Source organism: Manis javanica, chromosome 17 (assembly GCF_040802235.1).
Source record: "Manis javanica isolate MJ-LG chromosome 17, MJ_LKY, whole genome shotgun sequence".
NCBI classification, from domain to species: domain Eukaryota; kingdom Metazoa; phylum Chordata; class Mammalia; order Pholidota; family Manidae; genus Manis; species Manis javanica.
Window position 1 is genome coordinate 12563966 of NC_133172.1, and position 20178 is coordinate 12584143.

At 45.6% G+C, this 20178-nt stretch overlaps 1 protein-coding gene across 4 annotated transcripts in view; it reads right to left on the reverse strand.

The window, feature by feature from the left end:
• The window catches only part of HNRNPUL1 (heterogeneous nuclear ribonucleoprotein U like 1), a 33051-nt gene that overhangs the window by 10408 nt on the left and 2465 nt on the right, over nucleotides 1–20178 (reverse strand). For 2 of the 4 annotated variants that reach the window (XM_017640388.3, XM_017640404.3), the window contains exons 2-10: nucleotides 18593–18718; nucleotides 16414–16567; nucleotides 14106–14179; nucleotides 12394–12533; nucleotides 10635–10734; nucleotides 8779–8891; nucleotides 4106–4372; nucleotides 2790–2912; nucleotides 2564–2692 (exon numbers count right to left, since the gene is read on the reverse strand). In XM_017640388.3, the coding sequence (XP_017495877.1) occupies nucleotides 2564–2692; nucleotides 2790–2912; nucleotides 4106–4372; nucleotides 8779–8891; nucleotides 10635–10734; nucleotides 12394–12533; nucleotides 14106–14179; nucleotides 16414–16567; nucleotides 18593–18718 (1226 nt within the window). Of the gene's footprint in view, nucleotides 1–2563; nucleotides 2693–2789; nucleotides 2913–4105; nucleotides 4373–8778; nucleotides 8892–10634; nucleotides 10735–12393; nucleotides 12534–14105; nucleotides 14180–16413; nucleotides 16571–18592; nucleotides 18719–20178 lie in introns of all 4 variants that reach the window. The other 2 variants (XM_073225864.1, XM_073225865.1) reach the window with 1 other exon arrangement.

Genomic DNA, 20178 nt, shown 5'->3' on the forward strand with positions numbered 1-20178 from the left:
CAAGACGAGCAGCTCTGCAGCCAACCTACATTACTAGTAGACCCAGAAGAACCAATGTGGGAGGCCTGACCACTTGGCAAAAATGAGAGGGAAAAGGATAAAGACAACTCTGAGCTGAGATCAAGAGACTTGCAGGGACTATGTCTGTAGTACTGGATCCGCTCCAGGAGTTTCATCTAGAGCAGGACACAGTTATGTCATCAACTTACTGACACACACAGTTTTCTGGAACTCCCTTTTGGGGTTTAGGCCAAAACAATGAAACGACTGGTTTTAGACCTCTTCCCAAGCCTGAATAACCTACAGCTTCAGGCCCAAGTCCATCCTCCAATCTGTGGTTAACCAGAGAGCACTCCTCCCTGACCTGCAGTTTAGGTTGTTTTGCCTCACTTTTGGCCTAGACCATTTGGCCCAACCTGCATGTCCCTCCACCAATAGCCTTGAAGACCACAGATGCACCTGGTACAGCCCTGGACCCATACGCAAGCCAGCACAAGCCGAGAAGGCCAACAGTCTTTACAGAGCTCAGCTGTTTGTGCCTGGCTGGGGTGCTAGAGGCCTGATTTCCAGAGAAGGCCCCATCTACCCTAGGACTATAATCCTTCTCCACTGGGCCATGTATGTGAAATGGGTTTCACAGCAGATATAACCAGCAAACTGAGAAAAAGGCAGGCAATACTTGCTGGGGTACCCCCCAAAAAAGAATCATTGGTGTGTTAACACGCCACCATTGCTTTTTCAGGACACTGAGTTCCCCAAGGGGCCAAGCCGGAGTATGATTCCAAAATGCCCTGATGAGAAGAATGGGGCCAAGTGAGGTCAGGGTTAAAAAACAGAAAACCAACAAAATTGTCTTGGACTGCCCTATGCTTAACTGCTTTGTTGTTGCTTTTCCTCTCCAGAAATAGATGTCTTCTAGACATTAGCCCAATTAGTGTTTTTATCAGAATTCAGTATTATGGGATCATGTCCTGTCTTCGTTTCAAATGTGAGTCTTCAGGGTTCGGTCCCATAGTTGTGGCACTAGTCACTGGATGAAAAGTACATGTTTCCATATCCACCTTCCAGAAAAGTAGAACTCAGAGTAAATCTAACATTTCCACTGTAATGGAAGAGTGCCAAGGGTGTGGCACAGCCTCAGCCAACTTTCAGTTTTTCCAGCATGGCTCTTTCATGAGCAAACCACAGATTTCCCCTCACACCACCTAACTACTTGGCAAGATCATTTAAACTGTCCTATCATGAAGAACTACCACAAGCCAACAGCCTTTTCTCTTTTTGTCTTTAGAAACTAAGTTCTCATTATGTGCTCCTTTCAAATGCTGGATATAAGGCATAATTTCAACCGTAAATACTAGATCATTGGTTTATTATAAAAGGAATGGCCAGACGGAAGAGATGCATTGGGCAAGGTATGTGCGAGGGGTGTGGAACCCCCATGCTCTCCAAGATACCATTCTCCCTAAATCTCTGTGTACACCAAGCGGGAAGCTCCTGCTCAGTTCTGTGTTAAGATACTCACTCCTCTGCAAAGGCAGCTTGGTCCTGCAGTTTCCAACCACCTTTCTGACAAACCAGTCACCATCACTAGTTCACTAGTTCACTAGTTAGCCTTCTGAACTCCTGGTGACCAAGTACCCAGGGCTACACAGAGGGATGGTACCCCAGTAAGGCTGCCAGGGCAGGGGTGCTACACTCAGCTTACATATTTACACACTCAGAGGTTTTTCTGGAAGCACAAATGAAAGTGATGGGAACAGAGACTTATTTACAGATCCCCAAATACAGGGTCTTCTACGTGAACAGGCCTTCAGGACAATGTCAAGAATGATGTCCCACAGGTAGTAAACACTAGGAACTCATTATTTTGAGACAGGAATCCCAAACATTTGGGTCACTCACACTTTTGAGAATGTTGAAAGCTATGGACAATCTTCCTATCTTAATTCAAAACTGTCTTCAAAAAGATGACGTATCTGAACCTCCATATAAAATTCTGTGTTTGATTTGAAAGACTCCCAGATTGCCTGATGGAACCCTGCTCCTAAATTAAAATGCAAGTAGAAAATATTTGGCTCAGTTATGTACCTGACCGTAGAAGCTGGGATGTACCTATTCTGTAGAGTACTTAACAACAGTCTCTGGCTAGTCTGTGCCAGCCTTGTGCTAGGTATGTGGGTCTATCTTGAGTTCTGTTTTACAGACAAGAGACAGATTGGGAGGATGAAGTCAGCTGTCCACAGGCACACAGCCAGGGGTGTGGCAGAGCTGAGATTCAAGCCCAGGATCATTCAGCTTGGAAATCCATGTCCTCTCCATGTCACTACAGGTCTCTCACCTGGTGATGTTCTTTGGGCTACTGAGAGTCTGATCTAGGTGTATCATGGCCCCAGACTGGGCTCAGAGGGCTGTGATCAGTCTGCGACTGCACCACCATGTGTAGCTGACCACCAGTGCCATAGAAGAGCGATGTGGGGAAATAAAAAGACTGGAGGGGAATTCCCAGGCACCCAACAGGCAGGCCCCTTCCCCCTCCCGGGGCATCATGGTCACCAGTAAGTACCTGATCTAGGATATAGTTGCGTTTCTTGCGGGCAGCGATCTGGATGAGGCGGTTCAGACACTGGGTGGCCTGCTGGATCAGGACATCCCAGCGGCCAGCGTAGTTCCGCTGCCGGCGTAGGCCCATCACCTGTAGGCAGGGGATGGTGAGGGGAGGGTGGTTCTGGATGCAAGGCAGCAGTTGAAGGGTGTGAGGTGGACATGGAGAGACCAGGGGCCATCCTTACCCGCATCTTATCCATGATGGCATTGGTACCTAGGATGTTGTACTTCTTGGAAGGGTTGGAGGCTGCATGTTTGATGGCCCACGTGGTCTTACCAGCAGCGGGCAGGCCTACCATCATCAGAATCTACAAGAATGAGACAGGGAGGAGCACAGTGAAGCAGCAGCAGTGTGTGGCACAGCAGCCTGGTTCCACCTTGACTCACTGGTGAACCCGAGGGTGGCTCTAAAACTCATGGACACTTCTGGGAAATGGAAGCAGTTAAGAGCAGCTACCTAACACTGATGCTGTTGGAAACCAAAGAGATGAGACTTGCAGAGGGTCTGGCATGGGGCAAGCACAAAATCAATGCTATTCTATGGCTGTTTACATTTTTTGTTCACACATGATCAAATAACCTCTGACAGGGAAAGGCCCAGGGAGAGCTGTGCACAGGGACCAGCCCACATGGAGTGCACATGAGAAGTGGTACAAGTTTCCTGGAGTGTGAGATGGGGATAGACTGTATGCACAAGGACAACCATCCTATCTGTTCAGTTTATTTAAAATTTGGCCAAGTACCAGATGCATCCCACATGTCCAAAAAGGGGAATGGTTAATTTGTGAGGTCAATTAAAAATGGGTTTAAAAAGAGGTGTTCATATGGTAGGATAAAGGCCACAAAATAATGTTAAGTGAAGGGGGCAAGATATCAAAATGCTTATACTCTTAGGATCTTAATTAAACTTTAAAAGTAAACTTATTTGTGGATGGTAGAATTATGGGAAACTATTTCTTAATTTCCTAGAACAAACATAAAATCATTTATAGATCTAAGAAAATATTATTTTGAGAACAAAGCCCACCAGCATGGCTTCTGCAGCTAAATCATCCCCAAAGCTAGTTATCATTTTAGGACAGCTTTGGATAGGAGTGTGAAACTACAAAACTCCTTCAAGAATGCACTTACCAGGAAGTGCCTTCATATCCTTTTCTGCAGGGTAGAAAGCCTCCTTTTCCAAGGTCTGACCTCATCAAAGGAGCGTGGTGTGGAGGGAGCAACGTGGCAACTTCCTTTTGGACTCTTTCCAAGAATTAGGTCTCTTACCTCAGCCCCACCCTCTTCGGCCTACGCCACACCAACAGCAGCTTTCAACTTGGGAGTGGAGCACTGAGGAGCGGGGAGGAAGAGGTCCCCTTGCCCCAAGGTTACTCACGCAGTGAGGCTGTGCTGCCTTCATCACACCCAGCTGCCAGGTGTGTCCCGTCTGCTGCCCTGCCTCGGCAGCAACATGGCTCTGAAGAGGCAGGCACCACGTCAGTCTTCCAGTCCCACTCACCTCACACTCTGCCTTGCTCTTTGGTCCGACAGTGCCCCGGATCCGCTCACTCAAGGGAAGGTGCTGGATGAAGGTGAAGCCTGGGAGGACAGAACAGTAGGGCTCTGCCCTCTGCCCAAAGTTGAACTCCACTGCACAATTCTTCACCAGGACATGAGGATAGAGGGCCTGACCCCCCAAGGCTTCCTTCTGGATTCTGAAGGCAATGCCCATCCACTTCCCGTTCTTGGTGAAGGAAAGTTCCACATCATTTCCACATTCAAAGTCCTGGGAGAAAAAGCCAAAGGAAGATAACTGCTAATGCTCAGCCTCAGGCACTAGGGACCACAAGCTGGAGAGCAGATGCAGGGAGTGGAAATACAGCTGGCCTCCCAGATAAAAGTGCACCCCTCCCCAACACACAGATACATCAAGCAGCACCAGGGAACAACTCAGAGAACATGCAGCCCAAAGCCCTCCTTGCCCAAGATCCAAAAGCTAGTAGATGTCATTTTAGGAAGCCCCAAGTATTTTGCATATTGTGTCCAGCCTGAGACAAAGATGAAGGAAAAAGCATCTCTCCAGTCTTCTCAACCCCAGCAAGGGCTGTCTGGGAAGACAGATGGAAAGACAAGAGCAAGGCCTTCTAAGCCAAGCCCAGCTCTACAAATGCAATCATCTGTTTGTTCAATACATGTTCCCTGAGTTTCTGCTCTTCCTAATACATGTATCTGTGGTGATATGCGCCTGACAGGGCTCAGGGCCTGGTGGGGAATTAGACAGAGATACTACCCTACTTCAGTAAGCACACTTCAGAAGATTCTCTGAGGTGAGGACTGATAAGCCAAGTCCTGAACAATAAATGGAAATGAGACACATTTGGGGTGGGAGGAGAGTCCTAAAAAACCTGGCAGTGAGAGAACATAGACTGGCTGAAGCATAAAGGATGAGGGGCAAGTAATTTCGGGTACAGCTGGAGGCCCAGCAAGGACCAAGACCATATTCATTCACTAAAAAACTACTGTTTATTGAGTTCCCACTAAATGGTTGTATCAGTTAAGATCCTGTTTTTCAGCTCCAGCATTTACTAACTGTGGGGCCCAGGGCAGCTGGAGTTGCCCAAAGCTAAATGGTTATTTCATACTCAGTTTCCTTATTAAAGAGGGAGGCCAGGAAAGATTCTATATGGTATATGGTTGTTCTGTTAAGTGGACCTTTACTACACAGCAAGCACAGAATGAATGGGAGCTATCATTCCAAGATGCCTGGCACTGTGCTAGGTGGGAAAGAAACATGGTCTCCACCCTTAGTGTAAGGGGCTCTCTATCACCTCAGATGATGACAGAGCAGAGTCCCTCACTTGTTCTGAATATGGGGTGGCCTGGTCAAAACTTGTTTCAGAAAGAGCATTTTGGCTGTAGGGTAAAGGTTTACAATTAAGGGAGACCAAGAACTTGGGATCAGACCACAGGCTGAAGCAAAGTACAAGATCAGGTTCCTGATAAAAGTTTAAGATTTTATGGGTACTCTTTCCCTCTGAAATGGGGATACCAGCTTGGGAACTGCCCTTTAGGAAGCAGTGAAGGCTTGCTTACCCAAGGAGCTTCCTCACCATCCTCCTCGATGCTCACACGGAGCAGCTCTATGGAGTCCTTTCTTATCTGTTCATGTCTAAGTGCCCACACATGTCCAGGCTTTGCAGAGGAGACACATAAAACATTTGCCAGACTAAATGCTGCCCAGTCCTGCAGCTTGGTCCTTGCATGTCTTCTCACCTGAGCGAGAGTGGCCCAGATCACCTTTGCTCTAACATGGAAATGAATGTCATGGGGTTAACCTTCTTCATGGCCACAAGATTCCCTTCCCTACTGAACTTGCCGTATTGTGCATAAACCAGCACCCTCAACTGACCAATACCCTACTGACAGGCCATCTGTCCAAGAAGCAAGTGTAGTCATGTCACTCCTGCTAAAGAACTTGTGGTATCAGTCCGGACCCTACAAAGTCCTTCAAGCCTGGCATTTTCCAGAGCATGCCACTTTTGTAGCCTCATCTCTCACATCTTGTGTTGTCCTCAAGACTCCCAAGGATAACACTCCCATGGTTTGCTGAAATGGGTTATATACTCTTCTCTACCTGGAAGGCCATTTTTGTCCTTTATTTTGTGAATGTCAAAAACTCAAGAGCTGATGCAAATGTGCTCCACCTCCCCGCCCTGCTGCAGGTTCCCTTGGTTCACTGTTTTTCACACCTCCAACCCCTCATCTTGAGCTTTTTATGGGATCCTTTGAATAAAGAAAACTGCACAGAGAATGTTAAAAACAGAAGTAGAGATGACCTGGTTGAAGCAGCTGCCACATTCACAGAACCCCACGTCAGATAGGAGAGTGTGTGGAACACTGTCACACACTAATGACATGTTAAATTGCTACAACCTCTTTGGAGTACAGTCTTGGTGGTAGCTATCAAAACTTAAAAAACATACCTTTGACCCAAAAGTTATGCATTTAGGAGTAAATATTACAAGTATATTCCCCACAAAATGCAGAGATGTATGTGCGAAGTACTCACCCCAGCACTGCTTAAATGTGCTCCAATGGGGAAGTTAGAAAGACTAATCACACAGGAGATCCACGTGTGGAGACACAAAAACATCTCTAATGATATCCTCTGGTAAGTGGGAAAAGATAAGCTGTCACTGCAGCTATAACTATCCCAGCAAAATAACTTTGAGGTCCACCAACAGAAGCCTGGCTAAATGAAATCAGGGTAAAGTGATGCCTGCAGCAGAATACTAGGCAGCCACTAAATAAACAAAGAAACTACCCAAATGTCCACTTCTAGAGGACTGAGCATGTAAATACGATAGATCCACATGATGGTGACAGACTATAAAAGAACAAAGAAGTGCCCTCTAGATAGTGACATAAAAAGAGCTCTAAGGTATAGTTAAGCAAATAAAGATATAGAATAACATGTATAATATGCTACCTACAATATACTTAATATGTAAAAGAAGAAAAATAGCAAACATCTTTCTTGTATTTGGATGAAGAAATGCTGAGCACCACTGGGTCCACATGTGGAGGAGGGGATAAATGAACAATGGGGAGAGGGGAAGGGTCTGAGGAAGACTTTACACTGTATATACCTTTTTATATTTTTGCTATTTCTGGAAACCATGTGGATTTGTTAACTATTCAAAAGTGTTTTTAATTGAGCTAGATCTCTATTATCTGTGCAGACAAGGAAAGATAACCTAAATTTACTGTTAAATGGAAAAAATGCAAGGTTTAGAATAGTCTGTAGAGCATAAACATGGTTAATTTGTAAGAAAACATTTTTTTCATTAAAAAGACAATGAGGTCATAAAAGACAAAGGAAGACAGGAACTGTTTCAGGCTAAAAAGATATGACAAGAGTATGCAGTACATGATCCTGGACTAGGTCCTGGGCCAGAAACAAAACTGTTCTAAAGGATATTGTTGAGAGAACTGACAAAATTTTAGTATGGACTGTGGAGTAGATAAAAGCATTATATTAATGTTAAATTTGATAACTGTACTGTGGTTAAGATAATAGCTTTATTCTTAAGAAATACACGCTCAAGTATTAAGGAATAAAGACATGAGTACACAACCTATTCTCAAATAGGTCAGATAAAAATCATATATGTATCTGAGAGAAAGATAATGCCAATGTGACAAATGTTAGAATCTGGACAAGGCTCTAACAAGAATTCGTAGGGCTTTTCTTTAAGTCTGAAATTATTCAAAGTAAGAATGAAAAAGAAGGGGGAAAATATACGTGTGTACAAATATGAGGGAGGGAAAGAGAACAAGACCAAGACCAAGTACCCACCTGGGTAGCCACTGCCTCACACTCTACGAACATCTGTGACTCCTAATGATAAACATAAATTAGTAATAACTGCCTACTTACTATGTGCCAGGCTTTGTTGTAAGCACTTCTAATGGATTTACTTAATAGCCCCACATGAAATTCTGAAGTAGGTGCAAAGGTTCTCCAAATTTAGAGGAGACTGACATATAGTGAAGGTAACTTGCCTGGGGCTGTGAGTGGAAGAGCAGGGACTGGATCTAGGAGTTTGGCCCCAGAGCTGAGCTCCACCCTCCACAGCACTGTGAGCATCAGTCACTACTCTCAGGGACTGAAACTGGGCAGCTGCTCACACGCCCTTTATTTCTTGTTTTGTACCTATCCCAACTATCCTAGAAGGCAGTACACTGTAGGAAGCCTGGCTCAACAAGTGTGAGGTGAAGGAAAGGTGAAGTTTGGGATGAGATGATGCCAAAGTGGGGCAAGAGCCAACAGCATGGCCTTTGAGAGCAAGATAGGCTATTCTGTAGCAAAGAGAGATAAGAAAGTCTTGGGTTTAGAAGACGTCATCTAGAATCTAGGAACGGAGGAAGGCTGTGCACACCCAACATCCCCACACCTCTTCAGGGTGCCATCAGACAGCTTTGCACAGAAGACCAGAGGGGTATAATGACAGAATTTTGCACAGAATGACAGCAAACGTTCCCATCTGTTGAAGAGAGACAAGAGGCATGGCAAGAATGGCTGGACATGGGGCAGACAATGGGCAGAGACAGTCTGAAAAAAAGGTCTGCAGGTCCACCTGACAGGACTGACACCTGGTCTGCTAACTCCCACAGGCTGCCAGAACTCACCGCAAAGCAGCCAATCACATCATTCTCAGCAAACTTGTCTCCGTAGTTCTCAAACCGGCTACTGGTGGACTTCTTCCCAGTGCCTCCATAGCCATAGGAGAAAGGCTCTTCGCCTGACGGAAAAAATAGGCAAAGGCAGGTTAACCTGCGATGATCACAACAGCGTTTATGGCTGTCACATACTTGTAAGGAAAAAAAATCATTTTCTATACTAGTTTTACTAATCAGATGTTTTCGGGGGAAAGATGAGGAAGGTTCTGAGGAAAGGAAACCATTCGTTATGCAGAACTCCTGAGGGCTTGATGGGTTTAGGCGATAAGGCTGGGAGCAGGGGCTGAAAGGAATTGCTCTGTAAAGAAACAGAGAATTTGGAAAGAAAGGGAAGAGGGGAAGAGAGGACCTGGGATGGAGGCAGGTTATCCACTGAGATGCAACCCTTCCCTGTGATACTAAATGTTCAGTCAAGTCCACTAATGGCATCAATTTTTGGTGCCAGTGGGTTTTTTGGCAGAAATCAGTAAAGGGGCTGGGTTTTGCTTCTGAAGACCAGGAGGTCTAACCCTTAGGAAAGGTACTGATTTCCTTAGGCTATAGGGCTGGGGGCTGAAGTGGTCTGACTGAGATCCTAAGGCCCTGGCTGGTACCCAGGTTATATGGAGATCCTTGGTCAGGAACCCAAAGAGCATCTTGCTAGAAAAGCAGGAGCCAACAAGCAGAAATGTCAGGTCCAGTTCTTCTATGGGCCAGTTGTGTGACCCTGGACATCTGCTTGACTGTTCTGGATTTTCTAACTTCATCTATACCAACTACCCATCACTTACATTTCAAAACTGAGACAAAGATAACATGAGATGAGAGAGTCTTAAAAGCACTCATAGGTCTCAAAAGGAAAACTGTACACTCCTTCTGACTTAGTATTTCTACTTTTAAGGTTCAGTCTTAAGTGAATAGCCAGACCAGTGACACACAGGATAGTTCAAGTGTTTAACAGCAAGATATTGCAACCAACTTAACTTACCAAACATTTATAAGTAAGTGATACAACTATTAAAATGGAAAATTATGCAGCAAAAAGCTATGCTTTTTTATAAAAATATGCCCATCTTATATTAAGTAGGAAAAATAAATCAGGCTATAAAATAGTATGCATAGTGTGACCCATTTTGAGGTATACAAAGAATAAATGAACTGTAGATGAAAATGTTAACAGTGGTTGTGGTCTTTTGGTTTAGGATTTTCATCTTTTCCCTCTAGTATGGCCTGAATTTTTACAAGGTATACATATTATTTTCATAGTCAGAATGTCTGTATGATGGGCAGAAGGTCTCAGTATAGGTCACTGAAATCAGTCCCTTGGGGTTAAGAAGGTCATTGAGACCAAGATCCTGTGAACACTCAAAACCTCTCAATGGGCACTCCATCTCTATGTGCCAAAACACCCCAGCTCCACTAGCTCTGGTTCCCCTTTCACTCTGGGTCAGGCTCTAGACAGAAAATCCCAGACATAACTTAATGGTGCTTAAGGAACTTACTTTCAGCATGGTTGGAGGATAGGAGACAACTGATCTTTTTTTTAAGAAAAATCTTTCTTAAGATTTCCTAAAGAGAAATCTGGACCCTTTCCTAAAAGATGAAAGAGAAAATTTTCATACAAGGCTTAATATGACTATGGTCTTTCCAGTTGAATTCCGTATGCCTGAAGAGAGACAGTGGCATAAACCTAATTTATGTCTGTTCCACCCCAGACTAGTTCTGTTCTGAGTGCAATGCTGGGAAGAGAAGCTTAGAAGGCTTGAGAATCCAGGGATAGAGGCTATCACTCTATCCTTGGGTTTGCTTGGCTGACCACGCCTTACCTAGCTGGGTGCTGCAGGAGTCCAGGGACCAGCCAATACGGACAACGTGCGGGTCAGGCTCTGTGGATGGAAGGTGCTTCACAGAGATTTCCTCATTGATCTGGGGACGGAGAAGAAGAGAGCTCAGAATTGATTCTCTGGAGGCTGGTGGGTTACAAGGCAATACAGGAGGAGTGTGCATAGGCATTAAAAAAGTTATGGCTTTTGCTGCTGGGGAAAAGACATTTAAGCTGTTCTGAAGGCTCTGTGCACTGAAGTCAGGGCCTCCAAAGGGCTCAGGAGAGCGCAGGGCTATAGAAATAGGTATTTTAAAATGCAATTATTTTTTTATTTCAATTTAACACTTGTTGCAGGGAAGACAGGGACTCTCACATTATTGGCTGTGGAAGGTAAACAGGTACAATGTCTTCGGAGGGCGATTTAGCAGTCTCTGTAAGAACTGCGAATGTTAAGTGCTTTAGAGCTCAGCAACCCGTTTATCCTACTGATATGGTCATGTGTGTGTGTGTGAGAACTCACACAAACATCTAGTGTGGCATGGTTTCTATGGAAAACAAACCCAAAACAAAACCAGAAAACAATAAGGCACCAGTCACATTATGGCACATCCTCACCACAGACTATCACAGTTAAAAAGCTTAAGGCAGGGCTAACATACCCGGTATCGAAAAATGTCTAAGATATGGTATTAAGTAAAAAGCAGAAAGAATAAAAATAAGTGGAAAGAATAAAAAGCACCTTCTGATTTATCAGGGGTTAGGCTGCCTAATAACCATATCTAACTGTATTAGTCTGTGGCTTTTGGTAAGTTACTCTATTTCACTGACTTGCTGATACACATTTTTCAGTTTTTAACATCTCCAAAATCAGGAAGTATTTTCCAATTGGTGTGGTAAAGAAGCACTGTCAGTTTAATTAGCAGTGTTTCTGTGAGTAGCACACAAAACAGTGCACATGTTAGCAAGGAATGGTGGCTTAATCCATCAAATATGACAGCCCTGAGCCTCAGCTTCCCCTCTAAAAGAGGGGATAACAGTACCTATTTCATGACAGTACTGTGAGGATTAATGGAGATGTCCCTGTGAAGAGCCTGGCACCAAATCTAGTGTATGTAAAGGGACCTATAAGTATAAGCTACCATAAATAATTTTGGATATATAAAAGATACACAAGAAATTGTTAACACGTAAGTTACCTCTGGTGGGTAGGATGGGGACTGAGAGGACACCAATGTAACTTTTGTTTTGTCTGTCCTATACTCCTCTGTGCTCCCTGAACTTTTGTTAAACATGGCCAAGCATTATTTCATAAATGTAACTTGGCACAAAACTGTGACAAGATGATGGTAGAGGATGGCCTGAGGCAGAACCTTTCTTTGCCCTGCTCTTCCCTTTGGCTTCCCTCTAATTGGTGATTCTAGAGCCCATTCTTTCTATCTCACTTCTTTCAAACAACTCCTTTTCCCAGTATTACAAACACATCACACTCTACAATTGTTGGCTACGTAATATCCGAGTCAAATCGTACCAAGGAAAAATGTGCTTGATGAAGCAATATATGGTTAACTTGCTTTTCTGATACAGCACTGAGCAATGGTTTAGTTCTCTTCAGTTCATCCTACTTCTTTTTTTTTGACTGGACAAAGCCTATGTTCAATCAAATCTCTTGCAGTTGTGGGCCTGACCACAGTGGCTGATGTCAGGCTATTCCAAAGACAGACCTACTTTCTGTCCTTATTCCCTATGTTGCTCGCGCTCACCTTCATCTCGAAGCACACACGGCCCCTTCTGACCCCGTAGCTGGCACGGGCTCCTGACCACAGGTATGCAAAGCCCTCAATTGTGAGTGGGTAGCCACTACTCCGGTCTCGGGCCACCTTGAAATGGAGGTCGCAATTATCTGTGGAGGAAAGTGTGTGGATGGCTGATGTTTTAAAAGGTCCCAAGAGAGGGACGGGCAAAATTAAAATTCCCCAAGAGTGTTAACCAGGAGCACAACAAGCTGACACACTGTAGGGACAGGGTCACAAGAAACCAGCTACAACGTCTAACTGTTTTTTCTTTCAGTACAAAGGCTCTGGACTTTTGCAAACTGGCCTGCACTGGTTCAAAGCAGCCATTCCACAAAGGAATTGGGGTTTATCTGGCTGGGGTCCAAAGAGCCATCAAGGGGACCTCTGGAAACTGGTACACAAATGCTTTTTACTGGGATGTACACTTGCTAGGGAGAAGGTACATATGTTCACCAGTTTCAAGGGTTTTTAGAGAGAGAAAAAAAGAGGCTAATCCCCACTGCCGTAAGCCTCAACCATGTCCCCACACTATCAGTTTGGGACCCAGATTCCTGCTACCAAAAGCTGCACAAACATCTGACCCTGACCCACACCTGCTGCCCAGGCACCACTGTCAGGTGTACCACAGGCTCCCTCCCACTTCCTCTTGTGGGCCCAGGACTCCTCTGCTGTAGTTCAGACTTTTCCCACTCATCAAATAACCAGTCACGCCTCCAAGAAAGTCTTTCCTGACCATCCTGTCCAGGAGGCTCCTTTCTCTAAAGACTGAGTGCTATGATCTGTACATTTGGCATTTGATCAGATGTTGCTTCATGGACCCCTGCCATCCAACATTTTAAAAACGCCTGACTTTACTTTGGGTGTACTGTCTTTGAGATCTTGTGATAGAAGGAAGTGTGCGCAAGATATCTTTCTCTCTTCCAAAGCATGTAGCCACTGCTCTTTAATCATGAGTTACATAAAGAAACATGTGAATGAACTGCTGTTAACATTCTGCTCTGTTGAAAAGTACAGTGTTCTTGGATCTGACTGGGCTTCTGGTATTTTTAAAATTCAAATTCACAAGTTCTACCACTTAAGACTCTATCTTAGGAGGTCTGAGGAAGGACAGGACTTCTATAATCATTCCCTCACGTGTTTAGATGTGTAATCAAGGGGAAAGCCACTTATTCAGTGCAAAGAAAACTGAACTGGAGGACAGACAGGAGGGCAGCCCAGGTTAATGCTGCAAAGAACAAAGTAGCATTGGTTTCACCAGGAACACGAGCAGATGATGGAAACTGGGGAACTGGTCACCAAAGAGTTAAGTTTCCCCAGCAGCACTCAGGTTCTCTCTGTGATTAGTGACAACCCCTGTGTATACAGGGTGGCATTCAAGGTTTCTGACATGGCTCTCCCATTTGTTCTCTGATGAGTGTCACTGAGAGGCCTCTGAGGTTTTAGGGCAGGTTTACTCCTCCCTGAAGAGCTCAGAGAAGTAGAATGACTTGCCCAGGATCCCAACTAAAGCTGGGGGCAGATCTGTCTCCAAACCAGCAGCCTCACTCCACAGCTCTGCTTTCTCACACCTGGACTAACACTGGCTTTGGATGGTGCCAGGCAGGGATTTGTGAAGGTCGAGCCACAGTTTCCCAATACTGATTGGAAGGCAGAATCAGATAGGTACTCCAAGGACTCACATGTGTCGATGGCAACAAGGGTGTCATCAAAGTCATCTTCATCTTCTTCAGCAGGAGGCTGAGGAGAGCGGCCCCTGCATCAGAAAGAGGGGTCAAGTCACATGACATCGGTCAGGCAAACACAGAAGAAGGAAATGAAGGTTCTGCTGGGCTTTACAAGTTCTTACTGTATTTCAATTTCTTTCCACAGAAGTTAGCAAAAGAATACTGGAACAACCAAAGTGTCCATCAACAGATGAATGGATTAAGAAGATGTGATACATACACACAAAGGAACATTATTCAGCCACAAGAAATTCTGCCATTAGCGACAACATGGATGGACCTAGAGAGAATTGTGCTAAGTGAAATAAGCCAGGAAGAGAAATACCATATGACTTCACTTACTTGTGGAATCTAAAAACAAAACAAAACAAACAACAGTAGACTCAAAGACACCGAGAAGTGACTGGTGGTTACCACGGGGGAGGGGTTGCGGTGGGTCAGGGGTGAGGGAGATAAAGGGTCACAAAAATTCGTCATAATATAAGCTGATCTCGGGATGGTAATACAGCATGGAGAATATAGCCTATGGTTCTGTAACATCTTTCTGTGTTGACAAAGTAACTGTACTAGTTGGGGCAAGGATTTAACAGTGTGTATTAACTGTTGAACCACTGTAACTGTATACTTGAAACCAATACTATGTATCAAACTATACTTGAAAAACAAACAAACAAAAAACTTTGCAACCCTACATCCTTGCAATGAGAGCAATAACTGTTAACTCTTAGGGTAGGGATGGGCACTAGAGAGGGCAAGCTCTGCAAGAGAGGGCCATCAGAATCATTTAGACAGCTTGTCAAAGAGGACACTTCACTCACACCCCAAGATTCTGATCCATGCCCTCTGCATATTGAGAACTGCCTCCTAACTGAACTCCAAATGGAAGTTGTGGTATCTCAAAGGGTACTGAGCCAGGAAGGGGAGTGTGCAAGAGCTTAAACCCCAATAATTACAATCTGTCCACACACCAGGCTTCTTAAACCCTACATGTGGAAGAATTTGAGATGACCCATTTTCTCAGTCTTTCTCACTTTCAAAAGTATCCTCAATTATGAATGGGATTCCTCTTCCTACCAAAACACTAAAAAGAGACTATGCTAAAGTATCACTGGTTTCCAATGTATAGAAATTAGAAATAAGGGAGAGGGATCAAAGGGTGGGGTCTAATGCCCAGGGTCCTGCCCAGGACAGTCTGGATGACCCCAGTCCACCATGTACCCAGATCGGGTATCCCATGCCCATCTGGCAGGCTTCCCTCTGGTGGAATGCCTTTCTGGCCCTGCCAGTCTAGGGTTAGCACAGAGCCTGGTATGAAGCTCACCACACGGTAAGTCCATTCTAGGAAGCTTTCTTTGCCAGCCTGGGATCAGAACAAGTGTTCCTTCTGTTTTCCATCAGCAAGCAGCTCTAGGTCCTCTGCTGTGTGGGAGGCAGGGGCAGAAACTCCTAAGAAGTGGGGGTCCATGTCCTAACTTTAGTCACAGCCATGAGACCGTGTCTTAAAAAGAGTCACAAGCTAGAAGAGGATGAATTCCACCAGGTAGGAAATAAAATGTGTAAAATGACCAGTGCAGATAAGTTAGAGGAGTGGTTATTCCTAGTTTCTGTGTTCTGAAAAGGCTTCACGCAGGACTTGAAGAAGGAAAGGGAGAAAGATGGGACTGGGCCTGGAGGGGGAGGGGAGGGAGATGGCTTGCACGAAAAGGAAAAAGGGAATGAACAGGGCAGAGAGGCCACTCCTTCCTGTGAGCTCCTGACACTCACATACCCTGACTACTCATCCCAGTATGTTGTGGCTTACTTATGTGTCTGTCTCAGTCCCTATATTGGGAACAACAGAAGGCCAAGACCCACTGTTCAAATCGTCTGTGTCCTCAGTGTCCAGCCCGAGGGTGGGCACCTTGTAAGAAGGATCAGGAAACTGACCTTTCAGTTGAGCAACATGGAACAGCCATTAGAAATAGAACACTGTGCAGGACTGCAGGGCAGAGGGTGGGGAGGACTGAAAAGGCAGGCTGGCATCTCACACATAAAGGAAAGCTACTTGGACTTTACCCTGCAGGTAATGAATGGGAAGGGAGGCATGAGGGAAGGAGCAAAAGCTGAGCAAACTGAATCTGGACGTGAGCGCAGGAAGGACTGTAGAGTGAGGGGGCAGGGCACTCTGCTCTGCCCCTTGGTTAGGACAAAGGTCCCAGTGGGCATCAGGCTACGGACTTAGAGACCTACTGGAGAAAGGGTGACTATCACCTCACACACCCACCTCCTATCCTCTCTGTGCTCGAAGTACCCCCGTCCTCGGTTTTCTTCATAAGGCCTCTTGCGACTCTGGAATTGCTGTCTGTCTGGCTTGAGTTGAGATGCTTCGGGCGGAAGGAAGCTTGTGGGTGCTTCTTGCTTCATCTCTGTCTTCACTTCTACTATTGGGACAAACGCAGATGGTCAAGGCACTCAGAAACTCCTCAGCTATCACTTTCCTGGTCCCCTTTACCTCAGGAGATCCTGGCAGGATCACGATGACAGTGATGAAGTGCTGGGCACAGACAGCTTGCTGGATTCAACGGAAGCCTGCTGGGGGAGCCAAGAAGGCTGTACTGGAGAACAGAGGGCTAAGATAAAGGAAGGCCTGGGAGGGCCGGACAGGTACATCAGCACTGGCAGGCCACTGGGTGACCGATGCCAGTCAGACAACTTGCAGGCTTTCTCGGGTGGGAGTGGAGACTTTGGCATTAAATAAGGCCAGACTCTCCAAGGGCCCACCCAAAGGTAGAACGGCTGCCTTTGGCTACTTTGCCAGAGGCCCCATGATAGTTGGCAGCTACCTTGGCCTGCACTAAGTGGGAGGGAGCCCTACAGGAATTCTAAGGTCCCTGAGATTCCATGCACCTACATCCCCTAATTTCTCCTCCCAAACAATCTCTCCACCTTAGTTCTTACAAAGCTTCTTCAATCTGGTAAGGACTGGGGAAAGGTCAATTCAACAGGGTATTAGAGTCCTGCAGCTAACTCTCCTGACTTTAATCACTCTACCACAGAGCCCAGAATCTCTCCAAAGGGAGATTCAGCACTTAAGCCAACTCAAAGGTGTGACGGCCTCATTAAGTCACACCACAAACAGGAAGTCAGCATGGGATAATATGCTGTGGACTGCACAAAGTCCCGGTCCCAGGAAGACTCCAAGAATCAGTACCTAACCAAGAGCAAACCGTAGACTCAACCTAACCTTACTCCTCCCACACCATCTATGCCTGACGCTGTGGGTCACGCCTATCTTCTCATTTCAGCACTCACCCAAGCCCACCATGGACCACTCCCCAGCTCTGGCATACAGACCAAATCACATGCAGAAGGCTCCCATTCTCCAGGGCAGGGCTGTTGCCCACCCTGCTGAGACCCAACAGTTCCCAGCACAATTTTGGGCTCACAGGAGGTTCTGATAAATATCAACTGTTGATAATGGCACAGAAAATACTCTCCTTGGGCCAAATGATCCCACAAGTCTCACAGAGCCTGACATACATCTGCAGTTTAACCTACATTCATTAAAATCCTAAACCACCCATAAGAAATGTCTGGGGATTTCACTCTGTGGATGAACCAGAATTAGATAGAATCAAGTAGACTCACTAGAAAAAGGCACTGGAGCCACAGCACAGTGAAGAGAACACAAGACAGAGAGTGAGTCCTGGTCTGTCATCACTCAACAGTGGGACCCTGCTTTCCAAACAACAGGACACAAACGATGTGCAGTGCTGCTTATTAACCAAGAGCAGTGGCCTGCAGCCAGTTTCCCAGGTTCTAACCCCAGTTCTGCCATCAGACAAGTCACCTCCCCAATCCTCTGTAAAACAGGGAGTAGACAGCCGGGTTACATCTTTCCCAAACTGGCATTACAGGGAACTCTGTTCTTCAAAGACATATTTACAGGTTGGAAAATCCTGGGTTTAAATAATGTGACAGAGGCTTTTTTTAAATCCAGGACTTCTCAGAGCCTTTAATGCTCTAATGAGCACAATGACTCCTGCAGAGCTGGCAGAGTAGATGCTGCATTCTCCAGATGTGTTTGACCAAAGAACCCTTTTCTGAGGAGTCCCTAACAACGTATCTTGGAACAGTATTTTTCAGAACATGGGAAATACTGGACTAAACTTAGAAGGCCCTTTCTGGCTTCCATGTTCAAAGATACTAAGAAAGATTCAAATACTGGCCTCTAGGCTAACTTCTCCAGGGAGCTGATACTAACACCTCGAAACACACACCAAGGAGACCCCCTCTCCTAACACCTGAGAGGAGAACAAAGTTCTTTACTTTAGTGACAAAGCCCCAGTGGACTGCCCAAAAGGAAAATGCAAAGTTTCTCTGGGAGGACAGGCTCTAGGTGGAGGGTTAGGGCCACACAGAAGTTCTATTTCCTTCCGGAGACAGACCACATGCTCTCCTACCTGGGCGATAGGCCTGCTGCTGTGGCTCCATTTCCAGCGGTCGCCTCTCGTAGCCTAACTCATTCTCTTGCTTGATGACCTGGGTCTCATAGAATTGGTTCTGCCTGGTAATATTGTCCATGACATCTTAAAACAAAAAAAGGCCAGTCAAATGGGTGCTTCTTGGGACTACAAGTGGCTTTTTTATGCTTCACAATGTCATTTCCACTGGGGATAGTCAATAGCCCTAACTGCTTGAGGACATGCCCTCTTACCCCTCAAAAGGTTGGAGATCTGTGACTGGGCTCTACAGAATCCCAATATATGAAACCAACTGAAGCAGAACTGCTCTGGTTGAATTGAGGAGATGGGAGGGTCAGAGAAGAGGTCTGGCTTGCCCTTGCCCTCTAAGTCCCCACTTTTGGGCAGGGAGCAACTCTACAGACACCTTGGACTCCACGGAGCCCAGTTAAAAAATTACCAGCCCTGGCCGTCTGCTGACATGGTATAATGCTTAGGGAGTTGCCTTCAGGGCACAACCTTAAAATTTTGGGGGCACAAGCCAGTCTTCTGCCAGTCCAATTTACTGTTCCCACCTGCACAACCAATCCTCTTTAAAAATCTCTCCCACCCTGCAACTGCTGCCAAGATAAGTAGCAACCATATCTGTTGAAGGATAAATGGAGAGGGAAAGGAAAGGAACTGGTAAGAAAACAGGAGTCATGATAATAATAATGGCCTTCAGATTCATTAGGGATAAATCCTGAAATATTTGGAGTTAAGTGGGAAGGTTTTTGGGAAGGTGTCCTTGTGGGTCCAGGAGTTGCTCAGTTTAAGAATAACAAGACTAACTTCATGGAGTGCATACTACACTCCTGAACCTGGGAAAGGGCTGAGAATAAGGTTGCCCCATTGAAACCTTCAGTTCAGTGAGACAGACACACATTAAGCAAATACTTAAACACAGAAAACTAATTATAATTGTGTTAAGGGCTATGAAGTACCAGGAGCTAAGACAGGGAATCAGAAAGTAACAGAGAAGCCTTGACGCAAAGGATGCATGGGTACTAAGTTAGTGACAAGAAAGGAGAAAACATTCCCGGGACTGGGACTAAAACAGGACTAACCAAACCTGAAGCTCCCCTCAACAACCTTGCAGCCAAAACCAGACAGAAGTCCGGAAACCCAGGCTGAGCAGCATACAGGCACTCTACCCCAGGCCAGGGGCAAGTTCTGCAAGGTGCCTCTAGGGCCCTACTAGTGACTGTGCCAGGACCAGTGGGGCAGAACCACAGGGAAGGAGAAACTGTTCTTGCACTGGCTAACTGATTGGATCCTTTCTCAGAGGACAAATACATCTGGGCACAAACCAGGTGGAGCCCAAAGGGAAGAAAGTAATCGATCACGTGGTTTGCTACAGGTCTGTTTACCAGGGCGGCAGGCAGGGTTGGAGGCGGGCATGAAAGGGGCTTAAAGAATTCTGTTGTAGGGAGTATGGGAGAGAGGAAGAAACAGACTATGTCCTTAATGGGAACACCAGGGCCCTTTCAAACCATTCTGTCTCTTTCAGGCTCCAAGCAAAGGGTTCTTCCCACAAAGCCTCACAT